The sequence below is a fragment of the Choloepus didactylus genome, chromosome 16, assembly GCF_015220235.1.
Source record: "Choloepus didactylus isolate mChoDid1 chromosome 16, mChoDid1.pri, whole genome shotgun sequence".
Lineage (NCBI taxonomy): Eukaryota > Metazoa > Chordata > Mammalia > Pilosa > Megalonychidae > Choloepus > Choloepus didactylus.
Window position 1 is genome coordinate 59,815,259 of NC_051322.1, and position 14,222 is coordinate 59,829,480.

A 14,222-nucleotide genomic window follows, 5' to 3' on the forward strand; every position below is an offset into this window, starting at 1 on the left:
ATTAATGTGATGTATTTGCTACAATTCATTAAAGAACATTTTTGTAAATGTACTATTAACTATAGTTCATCATTTATAATAGAGTTCATTGTGTTGTACAGTCCCATGATTTTTTAGAACTTTTATTGTAGTAACATATATACAACCTAAAATTCCCCTTTTAACCACATTCTGTTAATTATGTTTACAGTGCTGTGTTTCCATTACCACCGTCCATTGCCAAAACTTTACGATCAACCTTAATAGAAATTGTACAGTTTAAGCATTAGCTCTGCATTTCCTACCCCTACCTCATCCCTTGGTAACCTATATTCTAGATTCTCTTTGAGTTTGCTTATTCTAATTATTTCATATCAGTGAGGTCATATAATATTTGTCCTTCTGTGTCTGGCTTATTTCACTTGGCATGATGTCTTCAAGGTTTATCCATATTGTTGCATGTATCAACTTCATTCCTTTTTATGACTAATACTCCATTGTGTATTATATACTTGGGTTGACTCCATCTTTTGGCAATTGTGAATAATGCCACTAGGAACATTGGTGTGCAAATATCTCTGAGTCTGTTTTCAAATCTTTTGGGGTATATACTTAGAAGTGGGGTTACCAGGTCATATGGTGGTTCTAGATTTACCTTTCTGAGGAATCACCAAAATGTCTTCCCTAGAGTCTGCACTGTTTTACATTCCCACCAACAATGAACGAGTTCCTATTCACGATCTGGTTTTGAAACAAAAAAATCCATCTTAAAGACTCATCTTTTTTTTTTTTTTCTTTAAGAGAAGGTATTCCTTCAAATAACTGAAAAGTAGTATTAATTACAATGTTAACTTTTGTCAATTTCAGGGAAATCAAAGAAGAAATCTGGAATCTACAGTGTCTCAAATTGAGAAAGAGAAAATGTTGCTACAGCATAGAATTAATGAATACCAAAGAAAAGCTGAACAGGAAAATGAAAAGAGGAGGAATGTAGAAAATGAAGGTAAATTGTTATTCTGTTGAAAAACTAATACTGTCCTAGAGTTCCTTGTCATGAGGTTGTCTTAAATTTAGTGACCTTCATATATTTCTGATGCATCAGTCCTAACATATCTCACCAACTAAATACCCAGAACCCAAAATAAATGTATATATGTTAAAGTCATTAGTAAATAGTGTTTTAGCTAGAGTAGTGAGTCTCAGTTTTGTTGTATATAGGAATCTCTTCAGACTCTTTCAAGAATACTAATGTCTAAATCCCAATTCTAATTTAATTGGTCTAGATGAGTGGCCTGGGCATCAGTATTTTTTCAAATTCTCTAGGTGATTATAATAAGCAGCCACATTTGAGAACCACAAGCTAGAATTTCATGTTTTAATGCCTGTTTACAAATACTTTAAAAATAACTTTCTATACCATTTGATTCAGTGATTTTCCCTTCTAAGAATTTATTTTACATTTGTACTTGTACCTGTGCAAAATGATGTATATACAAGGCTAATCACTGCAGCATTATTTAAAATGGCAAAAATTATAAACAACCTAAATGTAAAAATTGATATAATAAATTTTGGTACATCTATATGGTAGAATACTATGCAGCTTATAAAAGAATAAAAAACCTTATATATTGTTATAAAAAAATCTCTAAGATATATCTTTAAATGACAGAAACAAAGTACAGATAATTTGTTTTTAAATGATGTGTGTGTATATATATATGTGTGTATGTGTGCTTAAATTAAATATATATGTGTATGTGTACACATACTTGTGTGTATCCGGAAACACACACACAAACACATACTATGTGTGTTTTTATATATTAGGATTGGGTACATAGACTATCTTATAGGAAGAATACATAAGAAATTAGTAAAGGTTGTTGCTGGGAAGGAGAGCCAGTTCAGGAAGACTCAGAGAGACTGGGAGACGATGTGGAGGAAAGATACATTCTACTCTATATACCATTTGGTGACCTTTTACATTTTTTTTTTTTTATTAAATTCAGTTTTATTGAAATACATTCACACACCATACAATCACCCATGATATACAATCCACTGTCCACAGTATGATAACATAGTTATGTGTTCATCACCACAATCTATCTCTGAACATTTTCCTTAATCAGAAAGAACCAGAACAAGAATAAAAAATAAAAGTGAAAAAAGAACACCCAAATCATCCCCCCATCCCACCCCATTTGTCCTTTAGTTTTTATCCCCATTCCTCCACTCATCCATACACTAGATAAAGGGGGTGTGATCCACAAGGTCTTCACAATCACACTGTCACCCCTTGTAATCTACATTATTATATAATTGTCTTCAGGAGTCCAGACTGCTGGGTTGGAGTTTGGTAGTTTCAGGTATTTACTTCTAGCTATTCCAATACATTCAAACCTAAGAGGTGTTATCTATATAGTGCATAAGAATGTCCACCAGAGTGACCTCTCGACTCCATTTGGAATCTCTCAGCCACTGAAACTATTTCGTCTCATTTTGCATCCCCCTTTTGGTCAAGAAGATACTCTCAGTCCCACGATGCCGGGTCCACATTCATCCCCGGGAGTCATACTCTGCGTTGCCAGGGAGATTAACACCCCTGGGAGTCGGGTCCCACGTAGGGGGGAGGGCAGCGAGTTCACCTGCCGAGATGGCTCAGTTAGAGAGAGAGAGGGCCACATCTGAGCAACAAAGAGGTACTCAGGGGGAGACTCTTAGGCACCATTACATACAACTTTAGACTCTCCTTTGTGGTAATGAGCTTCATAAGGGCAAGTCCCATGCTCGAGGGCTCAGCACATCAAACCGCCAGTCCCAATGTTTGTGACAACATCAACACCAGTCCAGGTGAGGATGTCCAACACATCCGCACCTTCCCCCAGATCCTCGGGGGTGACCTTTTACTTTTGTACCATTTTTAAAATATTGAACTATTTAAAATATTTAATATTCAAAATGAATATTAAAACTAGCTTTGTAAGATTTCACTGATTGACCTTATTAAGAGAATCAAAAATGCGGAATATTACAACAGTGGAAACATCTATTTTTTGCACTTTTATAAAACTGTGCTCTACTTTTTGATAAATTTTACTTCTAAGATGGAATTTGGGAATGAACCTAATGTAATAGACTAAGAATCCTGTCATTTTTTAAAGGATTTACATGTTTCCTTTATGACAGTTTTGTAATATCTATGTCTTATTCTTTCGTTTTCTAGTTTCAACATTAAAGGATCAGTTGGAAGACTTAAAGAAAGTAAGTCAGAATTCACAGCTTGCTAATGAGAAGCTGGCACAATTACAAAAGCAGGTAAGTTTTTTGAATGAGGATTCTTTAATTTTGATTATAATTAATTTTATAATTAAAATTATAATTTTTGATTGCATTTTGAGTCAAAAACCTATTTTCTCACTCTCTCTTTTTTAAATAGCTAGAAGAAGCCAATGACTTACTTAGGACAGAATCAGACACAGCTGTAAGATTAAGGAAGAGTCACACAGAGATGAGCAAGTCAATTAGTCAGCTAGAAACTCTGAACAGAGAGTTGCAGGAGAGAAATAGAATTTTAGAGAATTCCAAGTCACAAATGGACAAGGATTATTACCAGCTGCAAGCTGTATTAGAAGCTGAAAGAAGAGACAGAGGTCATGATTCTGAGATGATTGGAGACCTTCAAGGTAATATATTTTTGATCGTATTGTCCTCATGCAAGAAAATAAGCAGAAATGGTTGGCATTCTTTTTGTCACGATGTTTACGTTTGTATCACACTGTAATTTCTTCACTCTCACAGTCACCCTTTTGAGATAGGTAATGTGGATATTTTCCAACTTTACAGCTAAGTTAACAAAATATAATTTAAATACTTGTCTAAATCACAAAAGTTTTACTCATAGTGGGACTAATCCAATCATAGAGGATTATTTGTATTAAACCCTGGGAATTCCTCATGCAGTGTTGGTAGACACTCAATTGTTGAAGTAGAATCTCATTACAGAGTTAGGTGAGAGGCTAGAGATATCTGCAGTCTGTTAATCTAAAAGGAAGAAGATTGAGTATAACTAACAGGGAGTAAAGGAACCATTTCAAAATAGTGATAAAATTCAGTTTATTTTCAGAAAGATGCCTGGCTCTATCCACTTCTCACATATTTGTATCCTTTTCTATTCCTTTTAACAGTAGCATCCATGCTACCTAATCAAAACAGATATGCATGGAAGTTGCCAGATCTCTCAGGAAAAAAACAGAGCAGAGAGCATTTTAACCTTAGTCACAGAATGGGAACATAGTTTGGGGTCTCATGGGGCTTGATGATTAGCTATAATTCTGTGGAGAGAGGTCAGGGTCAGTTTCTGTGACTATGGAAACAGAAATTAGGCTCTCCCATTGGTTCTTAGCTGAGTGTTGTGCAGTCCTATTTCTCAGGGCCTACGCTTAAAATAGACCTGAATAGGACCAGTAAAGTAGCCTCATATGTATTAGGAAAGTCTCATACTTGACTTCCTTAATTTACCATTTTTTAAAAACTTAAAAAACACAAAATTCAAGGTTTACTTTTCCAACAACAAGGAAAAGGCCAAACACAAATGATTTATCATATAGACAACTGTACAGAAACATGCTACAGTGGGCAGAAATTAAAATCTGAATCACAGCACAGGGAAAACACTGTTAGTATCTGCAGAAAATATTTAGGAATATTGCCAGTGTCTTCTTGTTTAAAAAAACGTGTTTTGCATGTAAGGAAATGGCTTTGGATGTTAAATGCTGCACGAACATTTTAAGAACTATATATAAGTGAATATATATTCATATAAATATTTTTGCTATACATTTATATTGTGCTTTTTCCTGTCATATGAAGAAAACTTAGCATGAGGCCCTGTTTCTTTGATCCTCTGTGTATGAGCTTTGAAGTACCAGCTTCAAAGGAAGTTTCCATCATCCATATCCACCTGAATAGTGGTTTTTAACTGGAAGCTACTTTTTAGATATTGGTGAAAGAATAAGAAAAAATTTATAGCGATTCATTGTTGATCCATTTATCCTTTTCCCAGTGCTTCCTTTAAAGTTTAGTTTTGAACTTACAAATATGAATCAAATCTCATATGCACTAAAAAATGCACAATTTATGTGAGCCTCAATATATGTGTAAAGGTGAAATTTTTTGTAAAAAAAAAAGCAGAACAACTCATGATTTTTACAGTAATCTTTTATGGTCTTTGAATGTAAATTTCTGATAGTTTGGGATGCTGGACTTCTGGCAGAGTCAAGATTATTTTTCCCTAGTTATTCCCTAATTTAATATACTCCATGTACACTAATGGGCATAAGCTACTTAGTATATATGGAAAATGACTTTACAAATGTAATTGGATAGTAAATATTTTAAGCTCTGTGGGTCACATAAATTCTATGTCACGTATTGTTCTTTGTTATTTTTCACAACCCTTTAAAAATGTAAAAAACATTCTAACTTCAGAATCATGCTGTGGGCTAGTTTGCTAATGCTTAGACTAGTATATGAATAAGGCTTCCATTTTAGAGTCAGCTTTCAAAAGTTCAGGCCAAAGAGGCTTAATGAAAATGAATATGCAGAGATCAAAATGTCATGGAGGAATGTAATTTTTAGCTAAAATAAGCCCTTCATCTGGTAAATTTACCTGTGATTCTTCAAATTAAAATGCAAAAAAAAAAAAAAAGTGTTTTTTTGCGTTGACTGTTTAAAAATAGTCATTATTTTTTACTGTTATTTGGTTTGTTTCCTCTTTCTTTAACTTTTTGTTTGGGAAATTCCAAACATATACCAAAGTAGAATAGTACAGTGACCCCTTATGTACCTATCATTAAGTTCCGATAATCTTTATCTCGTGGCCAGTCTTGTTTCATTTATACCTCCATCTTCTCCCTAGTTCACTGATGCTGAATTATTTTGTAGCAAATCTCAGACATCCAATCATTTAATTTGTAAACACTTCAATATTTCTTAAAGATAAGGAATCTTTTTAAAAAAATACCTACAATGTCATTATCACACCTGAAAAATTTGATAATTATTTAATATTGTAAAATATCTAGTGTTCAAATTTCTCCAATTGTCCCAGAAAGTTTTTTTTTTTTTGCATTTGTTTTGTTCAAATTAGGATCCAGATCATTAACACATCACTTAAGTTTCTTTTAATATATAGTTTCCCTTTTTTTGTTTTTTGAAGTTTGTTGTTGTTCGTGGGTGACAAAATCAGATGTTTTTCTCCTATCGACTGTCTCCCATTCTGAATTTTGCTGATTCCATTTCCATTCCTTGGTGTATTTAACATGTTGCTCAGTCCCGTGGAGCACTTTTTTTTTTTTTTTTTTTTTTTTTTATTATACTGCAGTACTTCTCAGAGCCTTTAATATGCTGATATACATTATTGTGCTTACAGAAGGGAGATAAAATGCAGAGTTTTCCAAACGTACTTTTCTAGAGAATGCTTTTTCCCAATAGATTAGTGTTCTTGAGAACACACTTCTGTAAACAATGATCTTTACACACCCATTCACATATTTGTTTATTTTGAGATGACTATTTTAATAATTAAATAATGATTTTAATGTATCATGTACATCCATGCACATCAATAAATGAGGATCCACATCATTTTTATTTTTATTTTTTTTTTTTTTGACGACATAAAAATGTGCATCTAGCATTTATTGAATACTCACTGTGTGTCAGGCACTATGCTAAGCATTTTTTTTTTTTTTTTTAAATCATCATTTTATTGAGATATATTCACATACCACGCAGTCATACAAAACAAATTGTACTTTCGATTGTTTACAGTACCATTACATAGTTGTACATTCATCACCTAAATCAATCCCTGACACCTTCATTAGCACACACACAAAAATAACAAGAATAATAATTAGAGTGAAAAAGAGCAATTGAAGTAAAAAAGAACACTGGGTACCTTTGTCTGTCTGTTTCCCTCCCCTACTTTTCTACACATCCATCCATAAACTAGACAAAGTGGTGTTTGGTCCTTATGGCTTTCCCAATCCCATTGTCACCCCTCATAAGCTACATTTTTATACAACTGTCTTCGAGATTCATGGGTTCTGGGTTGTAGTTTGATAGTTTCAGGTATCCACCACCAGCTACCCCAATTCTTTAGAACCTAAAAAGGGTTGTCTAAAGTGTGCATAAGAGTGCCCACCAGAGTGACCTCTCGGCTCCTTTTGGAATCTCCCCATGGAGCACTTTAAACTAGCAGTTAGATCTAGAAGCTTGATCCATTTCAGGTGGGACTTTTGGCAACAATAATTCATAAGTAATATCGTATAGGCTTCAGAAGGTACATAAATCTGACTATCTCTTTTTGTGATATTAGCAGCCTTTGATGATTATTATCTAAAGCTATTGTTTCTTTAGGGATTGACAATGGTGACACTCCATTTTTATCGTTCCTTCTTAATTTGTTAATTAGAATAATACAATAGAGAAACACTTTCTCATCAACTATATAACTATATCAGTCCTCAGAGCAATGAGTTACCACCCCAGTATTCTCCAAAAGTGACCAATGAAGTTTCTCAGTATATTTATCAATGATGGATTTTACTATATATGTTAAATATATATTAGCCCATTACAGTCGTCTTATTGATATGCATGTGAGGCCAATGGGAATCTCTTTAAGTTTTGACACTACTCTAGGAGGCTTGGATAGCTTCCTTGCTTTCTGGTATGCATTTCTGGTATGGTATTTCCAGGATGATTTCCTGTCCCAGACCTAGAATAACCCATTTTCCAAGGAATCCTACTTTTTGTGGCATATGGTTGTCAGGGACTATAATCTGGATCATGTGGGTACTACTGCTACTGGGTCGATCAGTGTTTATAGCACTTTTAATTGAAAGTGGTAGGAAATATTTTCATTGTTGCTTCCTTGAAAGAAAAATATATCATAAATTCCTACTGCTAAATATTTTATAATTTATAATATTTTTACTATTCTTTTGTTCTTTTATCCATGAGTTATTTAGTAATGTTAAATTTCCTGATTAATTTTACATTTTTGGTCTTTTTTCATTTTTTTTAATTGCTTATTTCTAATTTATTGTATTTTGATCAGAAAATGTTGCTTACAAAACTTTTACTCTTAGGAATTTTTTTATGATTTTCCTTACGGCTCAGTCATAATGTCTGTTTTGGTTTGCTAAAGCTGACAAAATACAGTATATCAGAAATGGACTGGCTTTTTAACAATGGGGATTTATTAGCTTACAAGTTCACAATTCTAAGGCCACGAAAATATCCAAATTAAGGCATCAACAGGATGATACCTTCTCTGAAAACTGGTTGCCAGTAAGCTTGGGCTCCTCTGTCAGATAGCAAGGCACATGGTGACTTCTGCTGGTCCTTCTCTCCCAGGTTTCATTGCTTTTAGCTTCTGGCTTTGGTGGCTTCCTCTCTCAGCTCTTCTGGGGCTTTTTCTGTAAGTTTCTCTTAATTTCATCTCTTAGCTTCTGTATGTATTTTATGCTTTTATAAAGGACTCCAGTAAGAGGATTAAGGCCCACCCTGGGGCAGGCCTCAACTGAAATAACCTAATCAAAAGGTCCCACTTACAGTAGGTTTGTACCCATAGAACTGGATTAAAAGAACATGATTAATCATGATTAAAAGAACATGATTTTAACAGCTTCAAACTACCACAATGTGATTTTGTTTTGTTTTTAACATTCTGAGGGCATTTGAAAATTGTGTGGGTTTTTAAAATTTTAATAAATTGTTTCAGTTTTGTTTTTTGAAGTTTATTTCATTACCATCAATTACGTTCACTGTTATGCTACCATCACCACCATCCATCACCAAAAACATTTCCTTCGTTCCAAATAGGAACACTGTACAGTTTAAGCCTTAAGTTAGCATTCCTTAGCCCCACCCCATCCCCTAGTAACCTATATTCTAGATTGTGACTCTTTGAGTTTGCTTGTTCTAATTATTTCCAATCAGTGAATTCATACAATATTTGTCCCTTTGTTTCTGGCTTATTTCATGCAACATGATGTATTCAAGTTTCATTCATGTTGTTGTGTGTGTCAGCTTCATTCCTTTTTATGGCTGAATAATCCATTTATGTATATATAACATTTTCTTCATTCATTGGTTGATATGAACACTTGGATTGCTTCCAACTTTTGGAATTTGTGAATAATGCTGCTATGAACATTGGTGTGCAAATACTTGTTTGAGTCCCTCCCTGCTTTCACATCTCTTGGGTGTATACCTGGTAGTGGTATTGCCAGGTAATATGGTAATTCTATGTTTAACTTTCTGAGGAACTGCCAAACTGTCTTCCACAGTAGCTGCACCATTTTACATTGCCACCAGCAGTGAATGAATGTTCTTATTTCTCCACATCCTCTCCATCGCTTATTTTCCATTTTTTTTTTTTTAATAGCAGCCATTCTAATGGGTGTGAAATGGTATCTCATTGTGGTTTTGATTTGCATTTCCCTGATGACTAATGATGTTGAGCATCTTTTAATGTGCTTTCTGGCCATTTGCATATCTTTTGGAGAGATGTATATTCAAATCTTTTGTACCTTTTTTAATTGGGCTGTTTGTCTTTTTGTTGTTGAGTTAAAGGATTTCTTTATATATTCTGGATATTAAACCCTTATTGAATATGTAGTTTCCAGATATTTTCTTTCATTATGTAGGTTGTGTTTTTGCTTTCATCTTTTGAGGCTCAAATGTTTTTAATTTTGATGAAGTCCCATTTATCTATTTTTTCTTTTTTTATCTATTTTTTTAATCTATTTTTTTTCTTTTGTTGCTTTTGTTGCTTCTGCTTTGGGTGTAAAGTCTAAGGTCCTGAGGATGCTTCCCTATATTTTCTTCTACGAGTTTGATAGTTCTGGCTCTTATATTTAGGCCTTTGATCCATTTTGAGTTGATTTTTGTATAAGGTGTGAGGTAGGGGCCCTCCTTTCTTTTGCAAATGGAGATCCAGTTTTCCCAGCACAATTTGTAGAAGAGGGCGTTCTTTCCCAATTGAGTGGTCTTTGCCCCCTGTCAAAATTCAGTTGTCCCTAAATGTGACGGTTGGTTTCTGAGCTCTCAGTTCTCTTCCACTGGTCTTTATGTCTGTCCTTGTGCCAGACAGCCTTGTGCTGTTTTGATTACTTTAGCTTTGTAATAAGATTTAAGTTCAGGAAGTGTGAGTCCTTTACTAACTTCATTCTTCTTTTTCAAGATGGCTTTGGCTATTCAGGGCTCCTTACCCTTCCATATAAATTAGATGATTGGCTTTTCCATTTCTGCAAAGAAGGTGGTTGGAATTTTGATTGGGATTTCACTGAATCAGTAAATTGCTTTGGGTAGAATTGACAACTTAATATTTAGTCTTCCAATCCACGGACATGGACTGTCCTTCCATTTACTTAGGTCTTCTTTGATTTCCTTTAGCAATGTTTTGTAGTTTTCTGTGTACATGTCCTTTACAGCTTTGGTTAGATTTATTCCTAGATATTTGATTCTTTTGGTTTCTTTTGTAAATGGAATTTTTTTTTCTTTATTCCATTGCTTGTGTATGGAAACTGTTGATTTGGGGGTGTTAATCTTGTACCCTGCCACTTTGCTGAATTCATTTATTAGCTCTGGGAGCTTTTTTTGTGGATTTCTCAGGATTTTCTCTCTCTCTCTATATATATAGGATCATGACATCTGCAAGTAGGGAAAGTTTTACTTCTTCCTTTTCAGTTTGGATGCCTTTTATTTCTTTCTCTCTCTCTCTTTTTTTTTTTTTTTTTGCCTAATTGCAACTACATTAGTACATTAGTTATTAGGCATTAGTGCATTCACAATGTTGTACAGCTAAAACCTCTAACTAGTTCCAAAATATTTCCATCACTCCAAAATAAAATCCAGTATCCATTAAGCAGTTACTTACTTCAATGAATTATGTTCATTTAAGTTAGATTCTATCTGTGTTAAATTTGTGTTTGTTAAATACTTACACATTAAAAACCCATGATCCCTGTGGCTAAAGCATGTTTTAATGGGGAGAAAGTTACTAAATGTATGAGTCGATACTGTTGTATAGCATGAGCCACAGGTAGGTTAAAACTAAGGTTTGTTAGAGCCCTCAAATTCCTTAAAACTTAGTTTTCCAAACAAATAGCATTTGACTCTGTTAAGTTTGAGTAATTTTATGAAACACTGGCACATACAAGACATTTAATAAATACTTCTCTTGATTAATGCCCTTTTTATGGTAGAAAAGAGCCATCAATAAGGACTCTGGTCAGAATTCTAGCCCAAGATCAGGCTCCATCTCCTTAACTATTTAAAAATGAAGAATATGGACTGGATGATCATTGATTAGCATTAACCTTTTTATTACTATATATTGTGTTTATATTGTATATCACCAAGAGAACACTTAATAAATTCTGTCTGGTCAGGAAATTTAATACAATGAATTATTTTTTTAAAACTTAATGGTCACACTGAACAAAAAGACTTCTTTCAATTACTGTGTGACTTGAACTTTTTTCACTTTTTTTCTCACTTGATAGCTCGAATTATATCCTTACAAGAGGAGGTGAAGCATCTTAAACATAATCTCGAAAAAGTAGAAGGAGAAAGAAAAGAGGCTCAAGACATGCTTAATCACTCAGAAAAGGTAAATGATTTACCATGTGCCAATTAGGAGTTAGTATTTACTAGTTGTCAAGAATTATAAGTTGGTTTTATAAAATAGCATTTATTCCTAACGTGTACATATTTACATTTCTAAAAGTATTTATGTTGCTTGGTTGGTTGGTTGGTTGGTGGGGGTGGGGGGTATGTGTGTCTTATTTGTAGTTTTTTGGTTGTTTCATTTTTGTTTGTTTGTTTGTTTACTTTGGCCCTTGAAGGTGTTAGATGTTTGATGTCATCTGATCATCCATAAGCTACTTTGGTTTGGAAATAACTTTTCATATAGAATTCTTTTTCCCATTTCCTTTGTACATGTTTCAGATGAAGGAGGTGAACTTAAGCCTTACAAAGAAGGAGAACAAAAGATCAGTATATAGTTGGACCACTTATGTTTGTTCTATTGTGTTCCGTTGATAAGATTTAGCAATACGGACATGAACATAAAGTGATTGGTCTTTGTATCTAGGATTTCCTTAACAACAAAAATTTCATTGGTTACTCTCTGTTCCCTACTTTGCTAAAAAAAGAACTAAATAGAAAAATATGCAGGTCTAGCCTCCCTGAAATATTGGAGGTTCTAATGAACCTTAGATAAATTACCAGAAAAGCCACCACTTAGCTTGTCCTTTGGATGTGTTTTGTGACAATTAGAACAGTTTTTTTTGAAGGCTAAGTCTGGTATAAAAGTGGATATAGGGTAAAAGAAGTGTTAGATGAAGCACCCCAACTGAAATGAAATACATATTTGCTTGTCCTCTCTTCCCATCTCAGTGATTTGGTGACTTGTCATAGAGTACTTTCTTGTTCTTTTGTCAAAGCAAAGTAAATGTAAGTATAGACAGAAATGTGGGAAGAGCTAATTTAATTTTTTTAAAGAAATAGCAAAAAATAAAATAAAAATCTGAAGTATTGTCCTATTCATTTCTGCCTCTAGCAGTGAACCTTCCTGAGCACACCACCACCCCAACCTTCCCTGCCATCATCCATGGTTAATGATTCCAATGGGAATGGTAGGAGACTAAAGGAAAGGTTATATTTTGCTTTTAATAATATGTGTTTATTCTGGTTTCAAAAGTAAGACATATTATAGATAACATGAAATCTACAGGAAAGAACAAAAATGCAAATCATGTCCTGAATAAAAGCATTTAAGTAAATATGGTATCACACTTAAGGCCAGTGTAATTCATGTGATATATTTATTTATATTACATAATGTAAAATTTAATACTGTGCCTTTTGTACAGTATGTTACATGACTCTCATTCCCACTTTACAGGAAAAGAATAATTTGGAGATAGATTTAAATTATAAGCTCAAATCATTACAACAACGGTTAGAACAAGAGGTAAATGAACATAAAGTAACCAAAGCCCGTTTAACTGACAAACATCAATCTATTGAAGAGGCAAAGTCTGTTGCAATGTGTGGTAAGTGACAGTTTTATATTTTCTACATGATTAATTTTAAGTAATGCCTACAATTTTTTTAATCAAACTTCATTTTATTGTGATATAAGTACTTAGAAATGATAAATTATGATGTAGGAAAAGGATACTGTCTACCTGTTTTTAATCACAATTTCACCTTCTACTTCCCTTATTCCTTTACTTCCGTATAAAAGTCAGGGAAGTCTTTCTCCCAGTTTTCAGCCCTTTCCTTTGTTTTCTTCCTGGTCTATTCTGAACCTCATTGTCTATTAATTTATCTGCTTTTTGCTTTGTATCCTCAGTTCTTTCATTACTTTGTATTTCCACTGTATTAAGCCTCAAACACAACCCTAGCAATTTTCTTTACTTCAGATACTATTTGTGTGCTCAGATGAGGACCTCAGTTCATCTGTCAATAATCCCTTCATAAATCGCTTATCATTTCTTTCCCCAAAACTTTTATTGCTGTTCTTAAGTTTCCTATGCCATTTCTTTATCACTCTACTTTTAGGTGAACTTTTCTTCTATTTCACAAAGAAATCATGAAATCATAGATGCTAACTACTCAAAATCTAGCTCTCCTACTTATCAGCTTCTTTTACTTCTTTTCCCATCTTCATTGTCTTCCTCTCATTTTAGAGAAGGGTGATCCTCTTCCTGTTCTGGCTAATATGTTCTATCTATATTCTAGGTATAGTTTCCTCTTATCTCATCCTGGCTAGTTATCTCTTTTTCTCTTCTTTATCCTCAATCTTTTTTCCTTTAATGGCTCCTTTCTTGTAAAAATGTACAAATCTCTCCCATCATAAAAACAAATAGACAAACTGTTGCAGCACCCCATGATCCTCACTAATTAACATAGCTTTATTACATCTCTTTTTAGCCAAACTTCTAAAAAGAGGAGTCTTACTTTTCTTTACCTCCTATCTGCTTCTTAGCCTACTATACTCTGGACTTGTCACTTAGCACCTTAAATTCTGTTTGTTCCAAGGGAAATTAATCATTTTATCCACCAAATCTATCCTGGTTAATGGCCATATAGTCTTTGTGAACCAGGCTTTGGAACCAGAGAGTTCTACTTTGCCTCTTAACTTCTCATTTAAA

General features: G+C 33.7%; 1 protein-coding gene across 3 annotated transcripts in view; it reads left to right on the forward strand.

Annotated features, from left to right (window-relative positions):
- The window catches only part of ROCK1 (Rho associated coiled-coil containing protein kinase 1), a 198,963-nt gene that overhangs the window by 142,508 nt on the left and 42,233 nt on the right, over positions 1–14,222 (forward strand). For all 3 annotated transcript variants that reach the window (XM_037805501.1, XM_037805502.1, XM_037805503.1), the window contains exons 14-18: positions 847–982; positions 3,209–3,300; positions 3,422–3,668; positions 11,565–11,671; positions 12,968–13,118. In XM_037805501.1, the coding sequence (XP_037661429.1) occupies positions 847–982; positions 3,209–3,300; positions 3,422–3,668; positions 11,565–11,671; positions 12,968–13,118 (733 nt within the window). The remainder of the gene's footprint in view (positions 1–846; positions 983–3,208; positions 3,301–3,421; positions 3,669–11,564; positions 11,672–12,967; positions 13,119–14,222) is intronic.